Source organism: Neodothiora populina (genome assembly GCF_041146345.1).
Source record: "Neodothiora populina strain CPC 39397 chromosome Unknown canker_contig_11, whole genome shotgun sequence".
NCBI classification, from domain to species: domain Eukaryota; kingdom Fungi; phylum Ascomycota; class Dothideomycetes; order Dothideales; family Dothioraceae; genus Neodothiora; species Neodothiora populina.
This window is the reverse complement of record NW_027191410.1, coordinates 526,103-544,974: the sequence shown is the minus strand read 5'-3', so window position 1 is coordinate 544,974 and position 18,872 is coordinate 526,103. Positions and strand designations below refer to the sequence as shown.

The following is an 18,872-nucleotide window of genomic DNA, read 5'->3' as shown; positions in this document are numbered from 1 at the left end:
CCTGCTGCCCCACGCCAAGAGGTCTGCACATCAGCGTCATATCATCCTTCTACCTGAAGACGGTAAGGTACCTTACCTTACTGTACAAGAACATTATGTAGCGAGTCGAGATACTGGGGAAGCGGCATCGTCTTGTCGTCTTTTGATGACTAGCAGATACTAGTGTGGGCGAAGTCCTTGAGATCGTATCTGCTTGGTTTGATCGTACTTGTGGGGTTGGATGATGGGGTCAATTTCATTCTGGATATGTAGTTTCGCTGTGAATGCTTCTATGGGTATAGACATGTTTCGAAACAAATCAATGCTTCCCAACGGGACTATTACAATCATACGTCTTACGGTAGCGGTAGCAGTAGCAGTAGCAGTAGCAGCAGCAGCAGCAGCACACTATCCACGAGAATACAAGACGGGAGGACGCACGTCGCAGCGTCGAGTGCTGGATCATATGAATGGAGGACTGCATTAAATCGCTATATATCCACACATGCTAGAACGAAGAACGACCCGCTAAAAGACGTGAGGAAGAGTGTGAGAAATGAAACCACCCTCCTTTGCAAACACGATAGCCCACTTGAACGGTTTCCATTATCGAGTGTTCCTTGAAAGGAAAACCCGCCCACAAGCGTAGCAAGAAAAAGCAGATTACCACCGACCATGCTTTTTGCGATTCTGTTTACTCGAAGCAGAGCCATGTGTGACAAATCCAAGCCGAAAATAAATGGACACGGAGGCAAGAGGAAGAAAAGAGGATACGGCGAAAAAAAGGTCGAACTTCAAAAATACACCCTAGTGAGTTCCGACAAGGTAAACCTCCCAGAAAGAACAAAACCTAGCCCATCATCTAGTAGCTTTACAGGAGTGCAGTTCGGGACCGCTTGTCCCAAACCGTGGCGATGATCTCAAGGATGCCCAGGTGGGTTTCCACCATCCTCCGGTGGCGGTGCTGATGCAGTCGCCGATGGAGCAACAGCGGCTGGCTGCGCTTTGGCCAGTTCTTGCGGCGCTGCTTGTACTGAGTCCACAAACACTTGCATCCCTTGTACCTTTTTGATCGCACCCCGTTCGTCCTCGGAGCTACTAGCGCTGTTATCGCCCGATTCAGTACCCGGATGGTCGCCGCTCCGGCTCTCACGCCGTAATCGATCGGCCTTGTCCTTGAGCACTTTAGCCTCCTCGGCTGCACGCTGAGCGCGCACTTGTTTGCGCCACATGCTTGCATAGCGGCCCTTCATATCTAACAGTTCTTGATGAGAGCCTCTCTCAGCCACACGACCCTCGTGGAGAACAAGAATCTGGTCCGCCATGGTGATGGTGGAAAGACGATGGGCAATGACTAGCATCGTACGACCCAATGCAAGAGTCAGCAATGCTTCCTGAATGTGCTCCTCTGTCTCTGTGTCGAGAGCTGCAGTAGCTTCGTCCAGCAGGATAATACGGGGGTCCTTGATAATGGTGCGAGCAATGGCCACACGCTGCTTTTCACCCCCGGAGAGTCGGAGACCGCGTTCGCCGACCTTGGTGTTATAGCCATCGGGGAAACTGAGGATCTTGTCGTGGATGGAAGCAGCCCTGCAAGCGTCGAAGACCTGTTCGTCGGTCGCTGCTGGGTTTGCATATTTCAGGTTGTACATCAAGGTTTCGTTGAAAAGAACCGTGTCCTGTGGTACAACTCCGATATGCCTTCTTACGCTATCGATAGAGACGTCGGTGACTTCGTGTCCATCGACCTGAATGGTGCCGCTCTCGGCATTGTAGAAACGGAAAAGCAAACGGAACACGGTTGACTTGCCGCCACCAGACTCTCCGACAAGTGCGGTGGTGGTGCCAGGCTTGCAGTGGAAATCAAGTCCGTGCAATGCCGGCTTTCGCGTGTCGTACGAAAAGTGAACATCATTGAATCGGATATCACCCTGGCAGGCGGACAGGGTCATGACGCCAGGCTGATCCACAACGGTGGGTTGCTCCTTGAAAAGCTCGAGCATACGCTCTGAGTTGATCATGGCACTTTGAATCATTCGGTAGAAGGTGCCGAAGAAATTCAGCGGGCCTTGCAATTGTGCCATATATGTAAGTAAACCGACAAATTTGCCGACTTGTAATTGTCCGGTTGTGACTTGGTAGGCGGCAATGAAGCACGAAATCATGAGGCCAATCATGAAGACCAGATTCTGCGTGACATTCATGAAGTTGAGGGAAAGATAAACCGAATACTCAGCCTTCTGATATTTGGTGACTGCTTCGCGGTAGCGGTTGAATTCGTACTCTTCAGCGTTGAAATACTTGACGGTCTCGTATGAGACCATCGAGTCATTCTTGATGGCATCGACCTCGCGGTCAGAGTTCACCATCTGTCGCCGAATCTCGGCTCGCCACTGGGCCATACGGATGGTTAGGTATATGTACCAGAATGTGACGACGGCAACAACGAGAGCGTAGTAGACGTCGTATAGGGTCAAAAAGTATCCAATGGCCACACACAGATCGACCAGCATTGGTAAAACTTGGAAGGTGACGGATTCCAGGAAGTTATTGATCGCATTGCCTTTGCCGAGCGCAGACAGCACTTCTCCAGTCTTCTTGCCCAAGTGAAAGTCCAAGCTCAGGCTGTGCACATGCTCGAATGAAGCAATGGAAAGCTCTCGGAACGAGTACTGACCCACAGGAACCCAGATGATGGACCGCAGGGCTCCGAGGATGCCATTGTTGCCTTGCAGCAGACGGTATAAAATGTAGAGGCATATGGCCTTCCAGGGCATACCTTCTTTATCGCCAGACAAGTCGTCCGTGATGACACCGGCCTGGTAGGGAACCAAGACCTGGATGACACGCTGGACGATCATGATGATGAAGCAAATGACAACGACGATTTGCAGCCTGCGGTCCTTTGAGGGCCAGAGATATGGAAAGAACATGGAGTAACCCTTAATATACTCCCACCAGCTCCTTGACGGAGTGGTAGTGGGCTTCTCCCAGCCTGCGGGTGCATCTGCAGGTTTCTTGGGTTGAGCAGTGCCATTGGCGTGGGTTGCGCCGTACCCATTGGCGGTTCCATTGGCACTTCCGTTCTCCGCGCCATGTTCCGAGAGCAAGCTGGTGGTTTCTTCAGCAGAAGCTGCCTCCTTCTTTTGCTTCCTTGCCTGGAGTCCGACGAACAGCCCATAGAATGCGACCAGAGCCAGAAGCAGAACAATGCGGACCAGATCCAGGGTAACCTCAGTAATCTCCCATTCAGTCATGCCCCTTTCCAATTCTCCACCATCCGGATCCTCGACAGTGGGTTCGTGATGCTTATGCGAGTACAGGGCAATGGATGCGCCGAGGAGCATGATCTCCATGACGGCACATAGCGCCCATGACGAGGCGTGGGCCCATGTTGGCGAAGGGGTTGAATCAAGAAGAGAGATGAGGATGAGCGCATATACCATGAAGGAGCCCACGATGTATATGACTACAGCTTGTCCACACCACCACTGCTCTTCCCTGGAAAAGAGGGCATGTGTGACCACGGTGATGGCGTTCCCGACAAAGGTCAGGGCGGCACCCAATGCGAGCCATTCAAACAACAACTTCCTCGGCCGGCTGAAATCCAATACCTTCTTCTTGTCATTGGCTGCGTTCGCTCCCGTCTTCTTGGGCAGTGCTTTGCCACCAGGGCCCGTGTGTTCATCGGTGGTCTGATTTTGATCTTGCACGCTCTTTTTGTGAGCGCGATTGGCGGAGATTATACTGTGTGCGGTGAATGTGGTGATGAAAAAGGCCAAGAGGATCAGCGGATAGGCAAAGTGTAGGTATTTGAGGATGCGCAGCGAGGTCTGATTCGAGGGCCACGAGGAATGGTGATGGTTGGAAGTCGAGTGCAGACGACTCTCATCGTATGCAGATCCCATGATGGGAATGTGGTGGCGAGAGTCGTGGCAACCGGCAGGACGAGGCGAGTAAGCGAACGTGCAGGACCGACGGCGGGTCTAGAAGAGGCGACGAGGGAGGTGGGGGTTTGACGTGGGCGAACAATATAACCAGAAGCGGTGGGATCCCGTCGTCCGTGGCGAATGGAATTGAGCGAGAGGAGACGAAGAGAAGAGTAGCAACAGGAGATGCTTGAACAGAGGGAAGCCGAGCGAAAGGATGGCTAACAATTAAAGAAGCAAAATAATGTATTGGAAAAGAGAATTATTAGATGGGCGAGAGAGGGCGATCTACAGAGATGAGCTTTGCAAAACCAGCATCTTCTCGCTCTCTTGGAAGCTCGGTTTGGTCGACGTCGGCGAAAAGATTGGGTCTTGACGTCGAGGTTGTGTAATGAAGAAAGAACGGAGAGAGGAACAAAAACCCGAGACGAAGATTGTAGATGATGTAGATATGTACAGTGGCACTCGTAAGGTACACCAGAAAAGATGGTAAAAATGTAGACCAAGGCAAGGTACAGTGGTACAGCACAGTCAAAACTGAATACACAAGTAATAATGGCAAGGGAAGGAAGGTATACAGTACGATCCGATGCAATGCAATAATTGTACGAACCGACGCAGTGCAGGTGCAAGTGCAGATGCAGTGGGTGCAGGAAAGACAGCGGGGGATAATATAAATAAAAAAGATATTCGAGTCTGGCTCTGGCTCTGGTCCGGTCGTAGTACCTTCGCAGAGTGGTCGGATGCAATGCAGAACAATGCAAATGAATATTGATACCAAGGTACAGGAATGACTTGTATCGCAGTCGATCTTGATGCATGCATGCATGCACGCACTCACCTGTTTGTCTACGAATGAGCTGTTTTTTCTTGCCTTTTGATTATCAGCTTTGTCGGACTGACTTCTTAGCTGCTGCTATGGCCGCTACAACTCACGCTACATGACTTTCTCCGCTACTTTACTTGACAATACAACTTCTCCCTTGACACTTTGCATTGGTGGCGTTACTTAGACCGAGGGGGGAACCTTGACCCGCCCGGAGCGTCGACAACTGGGCCGATGTCTTCGCCGTGTCTGGACTGTTCATTGGCCACGAGTCGTTGTTTTACTCTTCTGGTCACAGTTTATACCAATGCAGATTGCATTAGTGTAGGTAATCGACAATCGACACTCGAGCTCAATCTCTTGTGTCTCGAAATTCAGGTCCATCAGACGGGTACCTTGGTATACTGTAAAGGTACTTACACGTACATTATCCACTTACTCACAGTCACATTAAGCGAACGTCAGCTCTCCCCTTTTGTGCCTCTCCCTCTGGCTCCGCCCTTACGTGTCAATTCCACGCCGGCCGCGTGCAAGATCCCCCTGTCGCAAAGGTTCATGATTTTACTTTCCACGCTTTTGCGATTCACTGCTGAAGTTGCACTTGCGGCGCAGGTGACCATTGTCACATGAAGCTCGGGTCCAAGCCCTGTATGTGTATCCATAAACCTTAAACTTTGTCCCGGGATTCGACCTGTCTTACGCCCATATGAACGTCGGTGATCAAGAACCGGGCACATGGGTCGTCCGCTGTGACTGCTGCGTCCGTCTGACACTTGTACTCTGCATCTGCGCGATGCAGCCTCTGGCCGAATTGTCGCTAGAGCTTTCGTGTCGCACCGACTCCAACTTGTTGTACAAGTACTCTACTGTACAGTACAGTACCTTCCTCTAGCTTACATTACTGTATTAAGGTAAGGTATGATTATGTGCACTTCCCCCACCCTAAGGGGCGTGCGGACCAGCAGAGCCGGCTTCGGATCTCCCATTCATCATCTCCAATATCTTTCATCAACGCAAAACCTCAGAGCGTTCTGCGATTGTTTATTTTTATCGTGATTGCTTTATAGCGAGCGTGGCTTCGCTTCGCTTACGCAACTTCTCTCCCTATCTGGACCGTTCTGCTGTAACTCACTCCCCACCACCCCTGGACCGTTAACCGCTGTCGACATGCCAGTGCTCATTCTGTTTCTATCTTTAGCTAATACACTTTCTTTTCCCCATTGTTGATCCGGCATGACCATGTGCTGTCAACATGCACTTCTTTCTTCACCGCCGAGCGAAATCTCCTTCTCCTTTACACTTGCGGCTCTACCGTTAGCTGTGGAGGAAAGATCTTCCTGCGGTTACCATCGACCGACACAGCCCGACGTCTCATCATCGACCGCGCCCGCGTGCGTGTATGCAATGTGGTCTGTGGATACCCGTTGCGTCACCTTTGCCATCTGACAGATGCTTCTGGACCACTGCCTCACATGGGTCGACGGAAACCTGCGGCAGTCCTCGAAGGAAACGCCGATGCCGCATGCTTACCACTTTGTTCTTCGTCTCGACTGTCTACAGCATGATAGCATCGTCTGAAACCTGTACAGACAGTCCCTATCTTCTGATTTTCATGCTCGACTCAACCACATCGCCCGGGGCGGATCCGTGATTGCTGCGTTTGCTTCCCTTGCATCGAGGCTTACAAGTGGAACCACGTTGATCCCAGTTGCGTTGAACCCCAATACTTTGACTGCTTATGCAACAGCAACTGAATCCTGTGCCACTCGGTCTTTTGGGCTCCAATACCAACAAATCAACAAGTGCAGACGATGTAGGTGCGTGCGTGCGTGTAAGAAATCGATACTTGGGCAAATGATACTCTTGAACCCTATCTACGAATCCCACATGCGGTGAGTATGATTGCTGGACCTCTGGGTCCCTCCCCAAAGGATATACGCGCTCTGCTTTGCTGTCTCACCTGCTCATCTCAGATTTATCTTGTCTTCAAATCCATGGGACTGAGCCTCACGGCTTGTGGCAGCACAGGGCGGTCAACCACTGCAAGTGAACCCACCGTTTCGATTTCCGCATCCATGCCCTGCCGAGACCTTCAAGCCAATCTCCGTTGCGTATAAAGCCCTCCACTTCATATCAGGGTCAATATACATGTGACCAGGCTTGATACGAGAAGATGCATTCAGCATGCTTTGCTCTCGTTGTGTGACCATGTCGCAGGTGGTCACTCGCGAGCTTCGCGTAACATCATATGCGTACCGCTGCTTCGGACTCTGAGCAACGTTGCGAAGCAGAACTGCCGCTCAAGCGAAGATGAAAGTGGTGCTAAGCTGAACATAGAGCAGCAGTAATCAGAAGTCGACTCTTTCTCAAGATACTCCGTACTCATACGACCAACGTTGTTCCGGATGAGCTGGACTTTGATGAATACTGCAAGGTTGGCGTTACAAATAGATATACAGCGATCAGAATGCCACCTCTGATCAGATGCCATTCCAGAAGCTCTGAATTGTGTTGTTGCGGTCTATGTCACCAGCACTCCAACGCCTCAATTTCTGACCATATACCCGGTACCAACCTGGTAAGGAATGCCAGTGCGGTGCCTTTTCCCGATCTGTACTTGTTGCTCAGCTGCTTTGGATCGCGAACGTTCTTCTAGTGATGCGCCCGGTTGACCTACAATAAATTGCAGACCCTGATTCTAGCCACCCCTCTTCGTAGACAAGCGTCGTTGCTACGACTTTTTAGTCCAGTATCAGAGCCGAAGAAAGTGAGCGGACGAACCACTTTCAGACACAGACAGGTCATTGTGAATGGTGTTTCCATCATCTGGAACAAGCTCGTCCAGATCTACTACTCCAGCAGTAGACATAGAGTCGCCTGCTAGCTCTCCAACCGAAGTACTCGATCTTGTTGGTATACCAGCTGGATACTCCGCCGATACTACCCATAATCAGCGAAGTGGAGACATGCGATGTTGAACCCACTACTAATGGCGTCTGAGCACTGCGTCGGCTCATCTTCCCAGACCGGCCCCATGTTGGGAGGAAAATCGACAAGTCGCAAGTTATCGTCAGCATCGTTGCTAGTCTCGGCAATTATGCGAAGCGAATGTAACAAATCAACATAACAGAGAGGCTTGTATGGATCTCGTTTGCCTGCTTGATGCCAAAGCTGCTGAACCAAGACCTCGATTTGATGCTGGGCCCGCGATCCGCAACGAACGTCTCTCAGAGTGAAAGGCCGAATCTGCTCGAGTGTATGCAGACGAAGGTTCAGCTCTTGAGCGAATCTGATTTGACAGAACTGAATCTGACCAAGGCAATAATCCGCGGAGAGCCTTGCGCATGTCGACAGAGCATTCCAGTCAAGCTTCCATGGCTCCTCGCATGCTTCCGGTAGTTGCTTGACAATGCCCACGATCTTCTTTGCAGCCATCTCTTTCTTCTAGTGGACGACACAGCCGTGCAGTTCGTCTATCGCGAGCCACAGACCATCCAACAGGTTCTCCAAATGGATTTTCTGTGCAAAAAGGCACGCAACAAATGGACTCTCAACGTCCCATCTTGTGACCGTACATATCATGTTTTGATCATGTGCCGAATCTGTCTTTCTCAGTAGAAGTTCCGCAAGGTGGCGTCGTTGAGATAGAACGACCGAGTCGACCTTGCTCGGCTGCATAGCGATAGACTTTGGAGTATGAATACTGTGAACGAGGCGTGATTGTGTAATGAAACGCAGGAATGATAGAGGGCAAAATTGATTGAGAACATAGAGTGACTGGTATAGAAAGCGTGTACTCGGGTTTCACTGCTGCTACTCACCTAGATAGTCATCTTGAGAAAAAGCACGCCTTCTCTATTTACTTCAGCCGTATGAGGAAGGCGCGAGGGTCGCAACTCACTTCACGAAAATCCGCCCAACACAATCTTCACCCCTTCACAAGTAGACTCTCTACCGGTCCAGAATTGCTCTTTAAGAATCTTGGGAGAGAGAGGTAAAGAACCTCAAATTATCTCGAGTAAGGTGCTTAGCTTACTCGAAATGTCGTATGACCCTGTCCTTACGCAACCCGTGAGACGATTTTGAATGTGAATTTTTGTTTCTCTTCAGACTGCTATATATCGTGCGTGGACACGTAGCAAAGATTAAATAGCTTGACAAGTTGAGACCTCAGAAGACCAAAAAAACATCGAAAACGGAGACCAGTACACGGATACTGTGACTACATTTTAACGTCGACGCACTTGATGCCCTCCAAAAGCGACTCGTCCACATTTCCGCACTGGAACTCATCCTTCGCGCCACTGGGGCTCGTAACATTGATATCCTCGACCTTGATATTACTGCACGTCGTCTCACTCGAGCAAACCACGTAGCCCGAATAAGGGCTGCGTGCCTTACTCGTGGTGCCGGAGAGGTTCGTGATCAGGACGTTCGAAATGGTCAGGTCGGAGGGGAACTCGTTGCACGCCGTCAGGTTCTTTTGGCCATAGCACTGTGTGATTTCGATGGCGTAGTCGACGTTGGTCACTGTCATTGTGTCGTAGGTTATGTTGTTCACTCGGCCTGTGCCGCCGCCGCCTTGCAGGTCGCCCGAGAGCGCGGCTGCGGAGCCGGGCCACACCTTTATGCGGGCCATGTCCGAGGCGTTGTGCATGCTCGTGTTGTAGACCTGGGCTTTGGGTCAGTATATATTTGGGTTTAGAGAGAAAGGAAAGAAGAGAGAGGTCGACTTACGAGCACATTCTCAACAATGTCCGTCTCGCCGGCATATTGTCCGAGGGAACCAACGCTGATACCGTGACTGCCGTTGCAGAACAAGTTCTGCACCAGGATCTCGGTGCTGTTGGGCTTGAAACTCACGCAGTCGTCACCGTTGTTGATGACGCTGTTCTGGATCACAATGTTGCTGCTGCGGTACGTGTCCCAGCCATCAGTGTTTTTGGCAAGGTTCTTGCTCTTCGAGTAGCCGCTGATGTTAATGTCTGAATAGACAACGTTGGTGCTGTTCGCAATGAAGTTGTAGTACTGCGGTGAGTAGCGCATGTTGAGGTTGCTGATGCTGCCGCCATGGAGACCGGTGACACCGAAGAGAAGAGGCCGTAGGATGTAGATGTCCTTGGCGTAGAGGTCGTACCATGCTTGTCCGTTTCCGTCAATGGTGCCTCCGCCGTAGACATTCACGTCCTCGCCGCCCAATTGGAAGAAACTCGTGGCGTTCTGGAAGATCAGTTTGAAGGCATGTTTTTGCCAGTAGTCCGTGTCGTTTGTGAACTGGATAGTGCCCTGGATGTCTGAGTGGAGTTAGCACGCTGCTGTATCACTAGCAGTTGCGCAGAAAAGTGTATTTCCCCCTGGTGGCTGTGGCAAAGGGCAGCATCGGGAATATAGATATGGTTGAACGACGGAAGACGACGAATATATAAAACGTGAAGAACATACCGAGATCGACATGAGTGAGGTTGGTCAAGTCAAGAGCAGTTCCAATTATGTATGTCTTTCCACTAGAAAAGACGACGTGCCCGCCAGGGTTGCACTCCTTGATGGCCGACAAGATAGCAGGGCTGTCATCTGTCTTGCCGTCACCGTGGGTGGCCACTACGCAATCCTTCGTTCTAGCCAAAGACGAAGGGAAAGGCTTGAAAGGCTGCTTGGGTGAAAAGACGATTTCAGGGCGAGTGCCCTGTTGCTTCGAGATATGTTTCGGCGACGACACTGGCCGGGTGGGTGATGCTACACTCGCAACGGCACAAAGGACTGTCGCCACGGCTGACGACCTGAACAACATCTTGCTGATGCTAAGAGATGTTCACTTGTCTAATCGGAGTCTGTGTCTTCGTCTGCTGAGAAACAGCAACACCTTTGGGGCGACCGTGTCTATTATATCTTCGGTTCGGATCCCATCCCATCCCCTTGATACTCTCTGGTGATCTACCATGATGGCGAATTACCTAGAACCATGCATCACTGCATGCACCTTCTCCGCAATATACAAGGACCCCGCGCACGAGACGCGGGACGGCCTGCTGGTCGAAACAAGAAGGGAGATTGACAAGATCTATCACGCCCGCATAGGTAGATGAAGTCGGAGAATGCTCATGTTCGATTGGTGGAACTTCTTCGTCCAAATCTTGGCTCTCGCGGATGGTAGTCTATCATACATGTAAATTACCTTCTGTATTTCGTCAGTGGATTACAATCAGGCTATTCGGGACATCTTCAGTGGGAAAAGACAATAAAGGAAGAGTGAATTGGCTTTGCCGAAGGGCCTTTAGAGGGGTTGGTATACTTGAATCACCGCGTAGCTGCATATAAAGTGCAAGCACTGACACATCGTTTCAGGCGAAGTCTGGCCTCATTGGAGGCTTTCGACTGCATCCGCTCCGGTCCCTTCGTGTAGACGTAGGTCAATTTGAGAAGCCCTTCACGTCGCATACCATCATTTAGGATGCTGGCCCCTCGAATGCGAATATTATAGTCTTGCTATGATGTCCTGCTGATGCTTTCCATCAATTCGTAATCATGTCAGCCATAGTCTGCTTACCTCATTGAACAGGACCATTAGAGCTTCGTAGCGGCGTTTCGAAATGCTGCACACGACTAACGAAAGTGCCTCGCCGTGATCGCTGTCGACGACGCGAAGGTCAATTGCGGTCCGGTATGCGAGACAAAATATTGCATCTAGACTTTAAAGAGGCTTTTCCTTCTCCTCTCGTGCTATCGATCCGGATCGACCCATACTCAAGATACGCGGCTATACTTGAGTTGATCACCATTTTTGCGGCGACAAAAAGTACATACATGTCTCTCTGGCAAGACGACAAAAACAAAACGTACAGCAGCTGGGATTCCCACGTGGTCACCCACCGTAGTACTAATCAGCCGGTCAACTGCTTATGTCTGGCAGAGCGGACGGGATGCCCAGTTCTCAGCTGCCTGTGGCCGTACGTGGAGGAAAGGTGAACAATTGTTGATTATATACCACCAAAGGAGTCGGTGTCTGCAGAACACGATGACAGACTTGGGCCATGTATGTTTCTCAAGCTTCCTCAGGGTACCACTCCTAGTTCTTATGCTGTCTCCGGTGTGAAAACACCATACCACTTGTACCTCTATGGTCTATATAGAATTTGTGGGGATAGATTTTATTGACATGGTCTCGAAGTGGTAGGTCTTGAGGTAAATGGCGCAGAAAGGAATGGCCACTTCTACCTCGTCTCGTTCATCTGTGGTATAGTGTGAGAGTAAAAACCACAAATAGTATTGCATGTGAGAGACATAAAGCAGAACGAATACGGGAAAGTGGGTAAGTGAGGAATTTGATTCGTGCAGTGCATCTTTGAGCTTTGGTGGCCATAGCCTTGCTGCCAGTACTCAAAGTATACGCTATGACTCGATTCAAGGGACTCGAGCTGCGTATAAGACTTGAGCTTCCAGACGTCCCGGCAGTCGTGGCATCAATGGGGGAAGAAGTGCGCGCATCACGCGGAGGACCATGAGTTGTAGAGAATAAGTAGAGCGATGGCGTCAAGATTAGTGGGTAATGATCTCGCAAGCAGAGCGGCGCGAAAAGGCAGATATAAAACAAAAAGGGGGGTATATTGCTGCTGCGTTGAGTTTGAGAGTGTTGGATTTGGCACAGCTTTTTTCCATTTCGAGTCCGGCAACCAGCCCTATGATCTCTAATAAAAATGCTCGAACATAATGGCCCCTCCAAAAGCGCTATGACGAGCGAGAGAAGAGATCGACTTGAATTCTTTTCTCTTCCCTGATCGGTGGTGGTAGTAATGAAAAAACACCCTTTAACCCATTTTGCCATGCGCGCATATGTTTGTGCTTTTCAAAGGAACTCAGAAGCCGTTTTATTCGTCACCTGTTCAGCAAAAATGGAAGACTGGTCAGCCTTTGCAATCGACTCGGAGCAAATTATAATCGTTCCTGTCAAAGGAAGATCATCGACTCACCTCATCCTTCTCAAGTCCTTAAATCTGCGGAACAACAGATTTACCTAGAGGCGGACCAGACGTTCTTGAGGTATCCGTCACGCTGAGCGAGGCGGTTGATGCAGTCGTCAGACTCGCCCATGGCGCGGACGAAACCGCAGAGGGCGTAGGTCTGGTTCTCGCCGGTGTAGCGACCGTTCTCGTCAACCTTTGCGACGGAGATCTGGACGGAACCGTGGTCCTTGGCCTTGATGATGCGGTTGGTCGCGCTGCACTTGCGAGGGACGTAACTGTTGTGGTTTTACAATCAGCATTTGTGCTCTTCCTCAATCGTTCGTCTTTCTTCAACGTGTCCGTGTCGTGTCATGTTCATCAAGGCGCAGTGTTCCCGTTCTTCATTTTCTTTTTTCTTTTCTTCCTGCTTTCCCTCTCCATAATCGCCTCTTTCGAACATGTCCAAGCAACAGGCGGACAGGGTGATGATTGACGAGCGAAACGAGCAAGACAAGAGACAGAGCGACAGTTCCTCTCCTGTCTTGCTTCTCGAATCGGGCTGACATACAGGTCGACGAGCTCTCCGCGTTCGTTCTCCATTTTGGCTGATGAGGTGGGGGGAGGTTGGGTTGTCTTGAGGATTGAACTGTTGGACGAAGAGGAAAAGTTGCTTGTGCTTGACGGTCGCTTTTCCTGGAGAGTCAAGATTCGCCAGGCGGCAATTGTGATTCCTCGAATTTCGCAAGCCCGGAGGTGCGAGCGTGCTGGGGTCCGTGCGATAGCCGGTCTTGGCATCACCTCTCAGTTGCAGACAGGCACGTGATCTTGGTGCTCCGTCTCGACCGTGTACATGATATCATTGTCCATCTCCAACTGCATGAATATGGTTCCGTCGTCGCTAGTAATACAGATTCTGTTCAGATGCAAGACGTGAGATCGAACAAAAAGCTTCCGAATGCTATGACATGACTTTACCATTGGATATAACCCGCTATGCAAACACGATGCCACTCCAAACCACCATCTGGAGCTGGCCTCCTACTTCAACCATTAAGTATTGGACACATAGTGTCACACTAAAACCCAAAAATATCCACATTCAGATCAGGCGCTCATATATGCATCACACCCGTATTTTCATCCTCTTCGACGTTACACCCATGTACACTTCACCATCAAATCATCATCGCGGCTGCGAGGAAGGCAACCAATGCAACAAGGCTGCCGACCATCAAGTGAGCACCATCGTTAGTGTTGGTGTTCGGGGCACTGCCCTGAGAGAAAGACGTGCTGCCTGATCCCGAGGAGCCCGAGCTGTCTGAGCCGCTGGAGCTTCCACTTGAAGAGCTATCGCTGCCAGAAGAGCCGGAGGAGCCCGAGGAAGAACCCGAGCCACTATCGCTAGGGGTGTCACCCCGAGATCCTGCGCCGCTGACTCCGGGGATAGTCTGCAAATCGGGAGTCGCTGACTGGCTAGCGCTCGATGCCGTCTTACTGCCAGTGGCACTGGCAGCACTCTTCGACTTGGTGGCATTGGGGTCCTTCTTTGGGTCGTCGCCCGTTGCATAGAATGACGCAAGGATCGTATTGTTGTTGCCGACAACAACAGTGTCGTTGGTACCAGCAGTAGTGCTATAGTAGTACGCCTTGTCGCCGTGGTTCTGGTATCCAGCTGGGGGATCGTAACACTGCACAGTCTGTGTGATGGAACGGTCAGTCAATGCGCTTGCTATCACGAACTAGGCCGAAACTCACAATGTCTTTGATCATGGCATAGTAGTATCCATTTTGCATGTAAGGGCTGTTCCAGCTGATTTCACCGCCAGCCCATTCAATCGTACCCTGTCCATTGGAAGGACTACCCGCGGGCCACAACGAAAGCTGAACTCTGGCAGGCGACTGGGGGAAGTGGTACTGTCCAGTGGTCGAGTTGTAGGTCTCATTGCGGAACATGGTGCGTAAGATAGTACCGTCCACGGCCCAGCTGACGTAGTCTTCTTGCCAATCTATGGTATAAGTGTGTGCTTGGGTTTCCGTGTTGGATGCAGTCAGGTTCTTCTCGTTGGTATCTGCAAGGAATTAGCCTATGCTCTCCCTCGCGATCATCGAAAGCAACTCACAATCAGTAATTCCCTGGAAGTAGTAATTGCTCTGTGCAGTCTGTACGTCGGTGCCAATAAATTCGAAGTCGATTTCGTCCTTAACGTCGCTCATCAAAATAAAGGCGGTAACAACACCTGCTCCCTGAGATGTCGTCATGGTAGCGCTGACTTTGCCGTACCAGACATAGCGTGTACTCGTGAGCAGAGTGCCAACGGTGCCCTGGGCCATGGTGAGGAGGACAGCCTCGTCGTTATAGGCCACGGGAGTACCCTGGCTGACCCAATCTGCCTGGGATGGGTCGCCGAGGTAGTCGGCGTTGGACATGATCGAGTCCAGGCTGTTCATCTTGAAATCTTGGGATTTGCAGGTAGGCGCAGCCATACATGACTGGAGAGAGAACGAGTGTTGAGGATCACATCCTCCCAGGCAGTATGCGCCGACACCACAGAATCCGTATGTCGAGCAGCACGGTGCACTCGCCGGACATGGGTTGTTGTCTCCGCAGGTAATCATGTCGGCCGCCTGAGCCACAGTAGCAAGGGCTGCCACCGTCACTCCTGCCGCACCTAGCATATTCATCATATTGAACTCCTTATTGCGTTCTTTCTCTCTGTTATTGAGCTGGAGGGCCAGTCCACCGGGACCTGATGGAGTATGATGCCTAGATGATGGAGTGATTGATTATGAACCTGTGGGAAGCTATACAGTGAAGCGAAAGACGCTCGAGGTGTCCCGGGACTGCGGAATGTGGTTGTTGTCTGTGCCAACGAAACGGTCGCGCGACAACAAGAATAAGTCTTTTCTTTTACTAAGCGAGCTGTACAAGAACGACAAGCGAATGGTCTGGTGAAATGCAGTTGTAGGACTCAAACTTTCGCAAAGACACACAGATAATATAATTTTGTACAGAAGAGGAACGACAGGATAAGAGTGGACAATCTCGACACCAAGGAGTAATAATCACGAATGCATTTCCAAGGGATGGAAGACTGAAGTGGCCAAACTCGGGTAGTAGTGCTACCTCACCTCACAGCAGTACAGAGGTACAATCGAAGCGCCAAGATCCTCACTAAGACGAGCCTGACCCCGTTTTTTCTCCCTCTGAGGCGACAATCCTCCGGATACCTCCACGGCGTACCTTGGAGACTAAACCCCTTGAGGCCAAGCATGGTCCTAAAATAGGTCCGTGGCGAATATCGTCCGTCTCGTGATCCACGGTGCCTTTGGTGCTCGGTTCATCATTTGCCTCTACTCTAAATACGAGACTTTGGGCCTTTGGAAGTGCAAGTCGTCACCATGTTGTGCTGTAAGAATATATTCTCGGCCGGCAATCACGGCTTGCTTGCTTGTGTTACTTGTTGGGCGCTTTTTCTCGTCCACGATGCCGAAAAGACAAGGTTCGATCTTAGTTGTTAAAGTAAGACCATGGAAGTGCTGCTGCAGTGTTCCGTCAGATCATGCCCCCCATCTCAGAATAGACCGACCGACTCGACATCAGCTTTCAAAGTGTTCAAGGATACGACCAAGCGTGACAGCAGAAGTATTATTGATTTTATCCTAGTCGACAAGTAATCTATCGAAGCATTACTGAGTGCTGGTTAAACCATCACTACATATTAAGTGAAAGACATGTTCCTTCTTACTAAACATCAACCACAACGGAGTGACTGAAGCATTATTAGTAGTCAGCTTGAAGCGTTTTACGACAGACGATGGTGCCATTTCGTAATAGGCTATTCTGCCATTTGTGCTTGCACCTGAAGTACGCGTGTCAAGGCGCTTCAGAGCGGTAGACTCTACTCAGCTCCCGTACAGCCGGCCGCTAGCGAACCAGCCATTTAGGAAACATCGCTAAGGTAGCTAGTGATACCGACGTTCTCTACTCCTGTGGAAGATACCAGACAGAAGACCAACAATCCTCACTAGCATCTGCTTTATGACGCGGGTCTGTTTGGTCTTCTCGTCGTGACTCGAGTAACACAATGTGTTGTTGGCGTGCGTACACATTAAGAGAGCAGGCCTTCCAGTCGGATGTTGCGGGCTAGACACGTCGGCAACGGGTCCTCGTCGACCGCATTCAACCACCTAGTACCAGATCTGTTCCCAGACTCGCGAGCCATGGCTAGAGATGATTGAAGGCTCATCAGATAAGATCACAGCCTTGTTAAAGCTGTAAAGTCTTCGTGTACTCGAAAGATGACTTTCTCTCTCGGATTTTTTTTCTTCGCTCTTGACATGGTTCAGACTGCGTCCAGTATTCCCGAAGGGCAGACGTGTAGTGCCGTCTCCCTCCAGACTCTGAATTGTTCAACGAACAGTGGATGTGCTCCTGGTCGAGCATTGTTGACTTCGTCCAAGGTGAATGACCATGGCTTGCCCAGGCCGAAAAAGTGCAAAACCGAGACCGCAGGATACAATGAGTAAAGCCCATGGAAAAATGGTCGTTGCTGCATCTCGTCCAGGGTCGCTGGTTGGAACTTGAATTCGACCTTGGTGTCAATTGCCTTGGTTTCAGCCATATTGGTCTCCTCATCCTCGCTCTCATCTCGAGTCACCAAGCTTTCGGAGCCACTGTCCTGGTTGGGTTCATCATCTGAGGATTCATCTTCAAGGTAGTCAAATATGTCACCAGAAGAGCCTCTTGTTTGCTCAGCCTCGCGGCCGAACTCGTTGATAGGACTGGAAGAAGCAGGACCGTCCAGAATTGACCCGCCTCCGACTGAAGTCTCCTTCACTATATTGGAAGCGATGGCGCTGATAGTAGCCTGAGCCCCATGACGAATGCTTTGAGCCGCGTCAAAGTCCACTTCTTTCTTCGCCAGCGCATCCTTGGTGGTCGCGTTGACAGCGACGAACGTCGAGTATGCCGTAGCATTCGTGGGGGTGTGAAACCACTTCGGCAGATTCCAGTCTTCCCAGTGTGAGTTTGGTGTAACATAACTTCCCGGGAGCATCATGACCGTGTCTCCCAGGATGTCGTTGACCAGATCCATGTCGTACTTGTCGGTCGTCACATTGGCGATCGCCGCAGATACTGTGCCCCAGAGATGATCAGATAGACTGATCAGCATGAATGTGCTACTGATTGCATCTTTTGCGATCCAGTATGCGCGTGGAGCAGCCAAATCAACCTCCACAGAGCTCTCGAAGAGGTGGTCTAGGTTCTGCATGATCAACTGGTCCGAATCCATGGCGATGACTTTCTTCAGTGTGGGATAGATGTGGTGCATGTTGAAGGCGTGCAACTTCAGGAGACAGTCTTGGTAGTACGCGACGCCTCCGTCTGCCAGCTTAGGAGGTTGCTGTATTGACACTTTCACTGAGCGCTTCTCGAAAGAGTCGATATATACTTTTGATACATCTGGGGAGGCCAGGACGAATATCCGGTGTTTCGTCTTGAACATGTTCTGAAGGCGTTCAATGTTGACCAGGGCAGAGCAAGCATAGGTGTCCTGGGTCACGTAGAATACGTAGGCATAGGGAGAGTCATCATGTTGGGACAAGTCCACTGCCACTGAGGGTGCAGATGTGCTTGTCGATGTTGGTGCTACTGCACTATCATCCACAATAGAGGTCGCTTCTGTCTTCATGATGTTGACTCTTTCCAAGAAATCATCTGCGAAGGACGCGCCTTGGGCGACCTTTCCTTTCGTGACATCCCACCCACGGTGCAATGCAGCCTTCGACTGCAGACGCAATGGAGACCACTGTGTCCAGCCATATACGAGTAAGACAAACAGAGCAATAAAGCTCAACTTGCCAGGTCTGAACAGCATCTTCAATTCCTGGCGCTGTAGTCTCACAGACCTCGATGCAATATGAGGAAACGAGAGGCAATGCCGGCCTCATATGGTCAAGAAATGTAGTCCTTTTGTCTCATCATTCCTACCTGGTTTACTGTACGTACCTACCCACATTCCGATGTTTCAAATTTGCTTTGGGCTGACACCGTTCTCACGCCCGTATTCAGCTCACCTGGCGCAGCGATAGCATAAACGTTATGGTGTGTCCGAAGGCGTAGCGTGGAGTTTATGGATAAGCTTTCCCTGAAGCGGCTCTTTTCCAATACGAACTCACTCAATTACCCCACGGTTCTTG

The 18,872-nt window shown here is 50.5% G+C and overlaps 5 protein-coding genes across 6 annotated transcripts; all 5 read right to left on the bottom strand.

Annotated features, from left to right (window-relative positions):
• Nucleotides 1-899: 899 nt before the first annotated feature.
• AAFC00_000499 (uncharacterized protein) lies at nt 900-3,887 on the bottom strand (the record flags this gene model as incomplete). Its single annotated transcript, XM_069344844.1, has 1 exon — nt 900-3,887. One exon carries the CDS (start codon nt 3,885-3,887, stop codon nt 900-902), a length of 2,988 nt encoding a protein of 995 aa, XP_069200339.1.
• A 5,069-nt stretch (nt 3,888-8,956) lies between these two features.
• On the bottom strand, nt 8,957-10,522 carry AAFC00_000498 (uncharacterized protein; the record flags this gene model as incomplete). The annotated part of the gene is made up of 3 exons (XM_069344833.1): nt 8,957-9,406; nt 9,472-10,028; nt 10,177-10,522. 3 exons carry the CDS (start codon nt 10,520-10,522, stop codon nt 8,957-8,959), a joined length of 1,353 nt encoding a protein of 450 aa, XP_069200338.1.
• Nucleotides 10,523-12,738: 2,216 nt separating this feature from the next.
• Nucleotides 12,739-13,271, bottom strand: AAFC00_000497 (40S ribosomal protein eS21; the record flags this gene model as incomplete). The annotated part of the gene is made up of 2 exons (XM_069344824.1): nt 12,739-12,967; nt 13,240-13,271. The coding sequence occupies 2 exons, from the start codon at nt 13,269-13,271 to the stop codon at nt 12,739-12,741; spliced, it is 261 nt and encodes an 86-aa protein (XP_069200337.1).
• Nucleotides 13,272-13,846: 575 nt separating this feature from the next.
• AAFC00_000496 (uncharacterized protein) lies at nt 13,847-15,356 on the bottom strand (the record flags this gene model as incomplete). Of its 2 annotated transcripts, none has more annotated exons than XM_069344811.1 (3): nt 13,847-14,368; nt 14,427-14,740; nt 14,792-15,356. In XM_069344811.1, 3 exons carry the CDS (start codon nt 15,354-15,356, stop codon nt 13,847-13,849), a joined length of 1,401 nt encoding a protein of 466 aa, XP_069200335.1. The 2 variants fall into 2 exon arrangements, with proteins under 2 accessions (XP_069200335.1, XP_069200336.1); XM_069344810.1 differs by having other exon boundaries at nt 14,792-15,119.
• A 1,658-nt stretch (nt 15,357-17,014) lies between these two features.
• AAFC00_000495 (uncharacterized protein) lies at nt 17,015-18,550 on the bottom strand (the record flags this gene model as incomplete). Its single annotated transcript, XM_069344806.1, has 1 exon — nt 17,015-18,550. One exon carries the CDS (start codon nt 18,548-18,550, stop codon nt 17,015-17,017), a length of 1,536 nt encoding a protein of 511 aa, XP_069200334.1.
• Nucleotides 18,551-18,872: the final 322 nt, after the last annotated feature.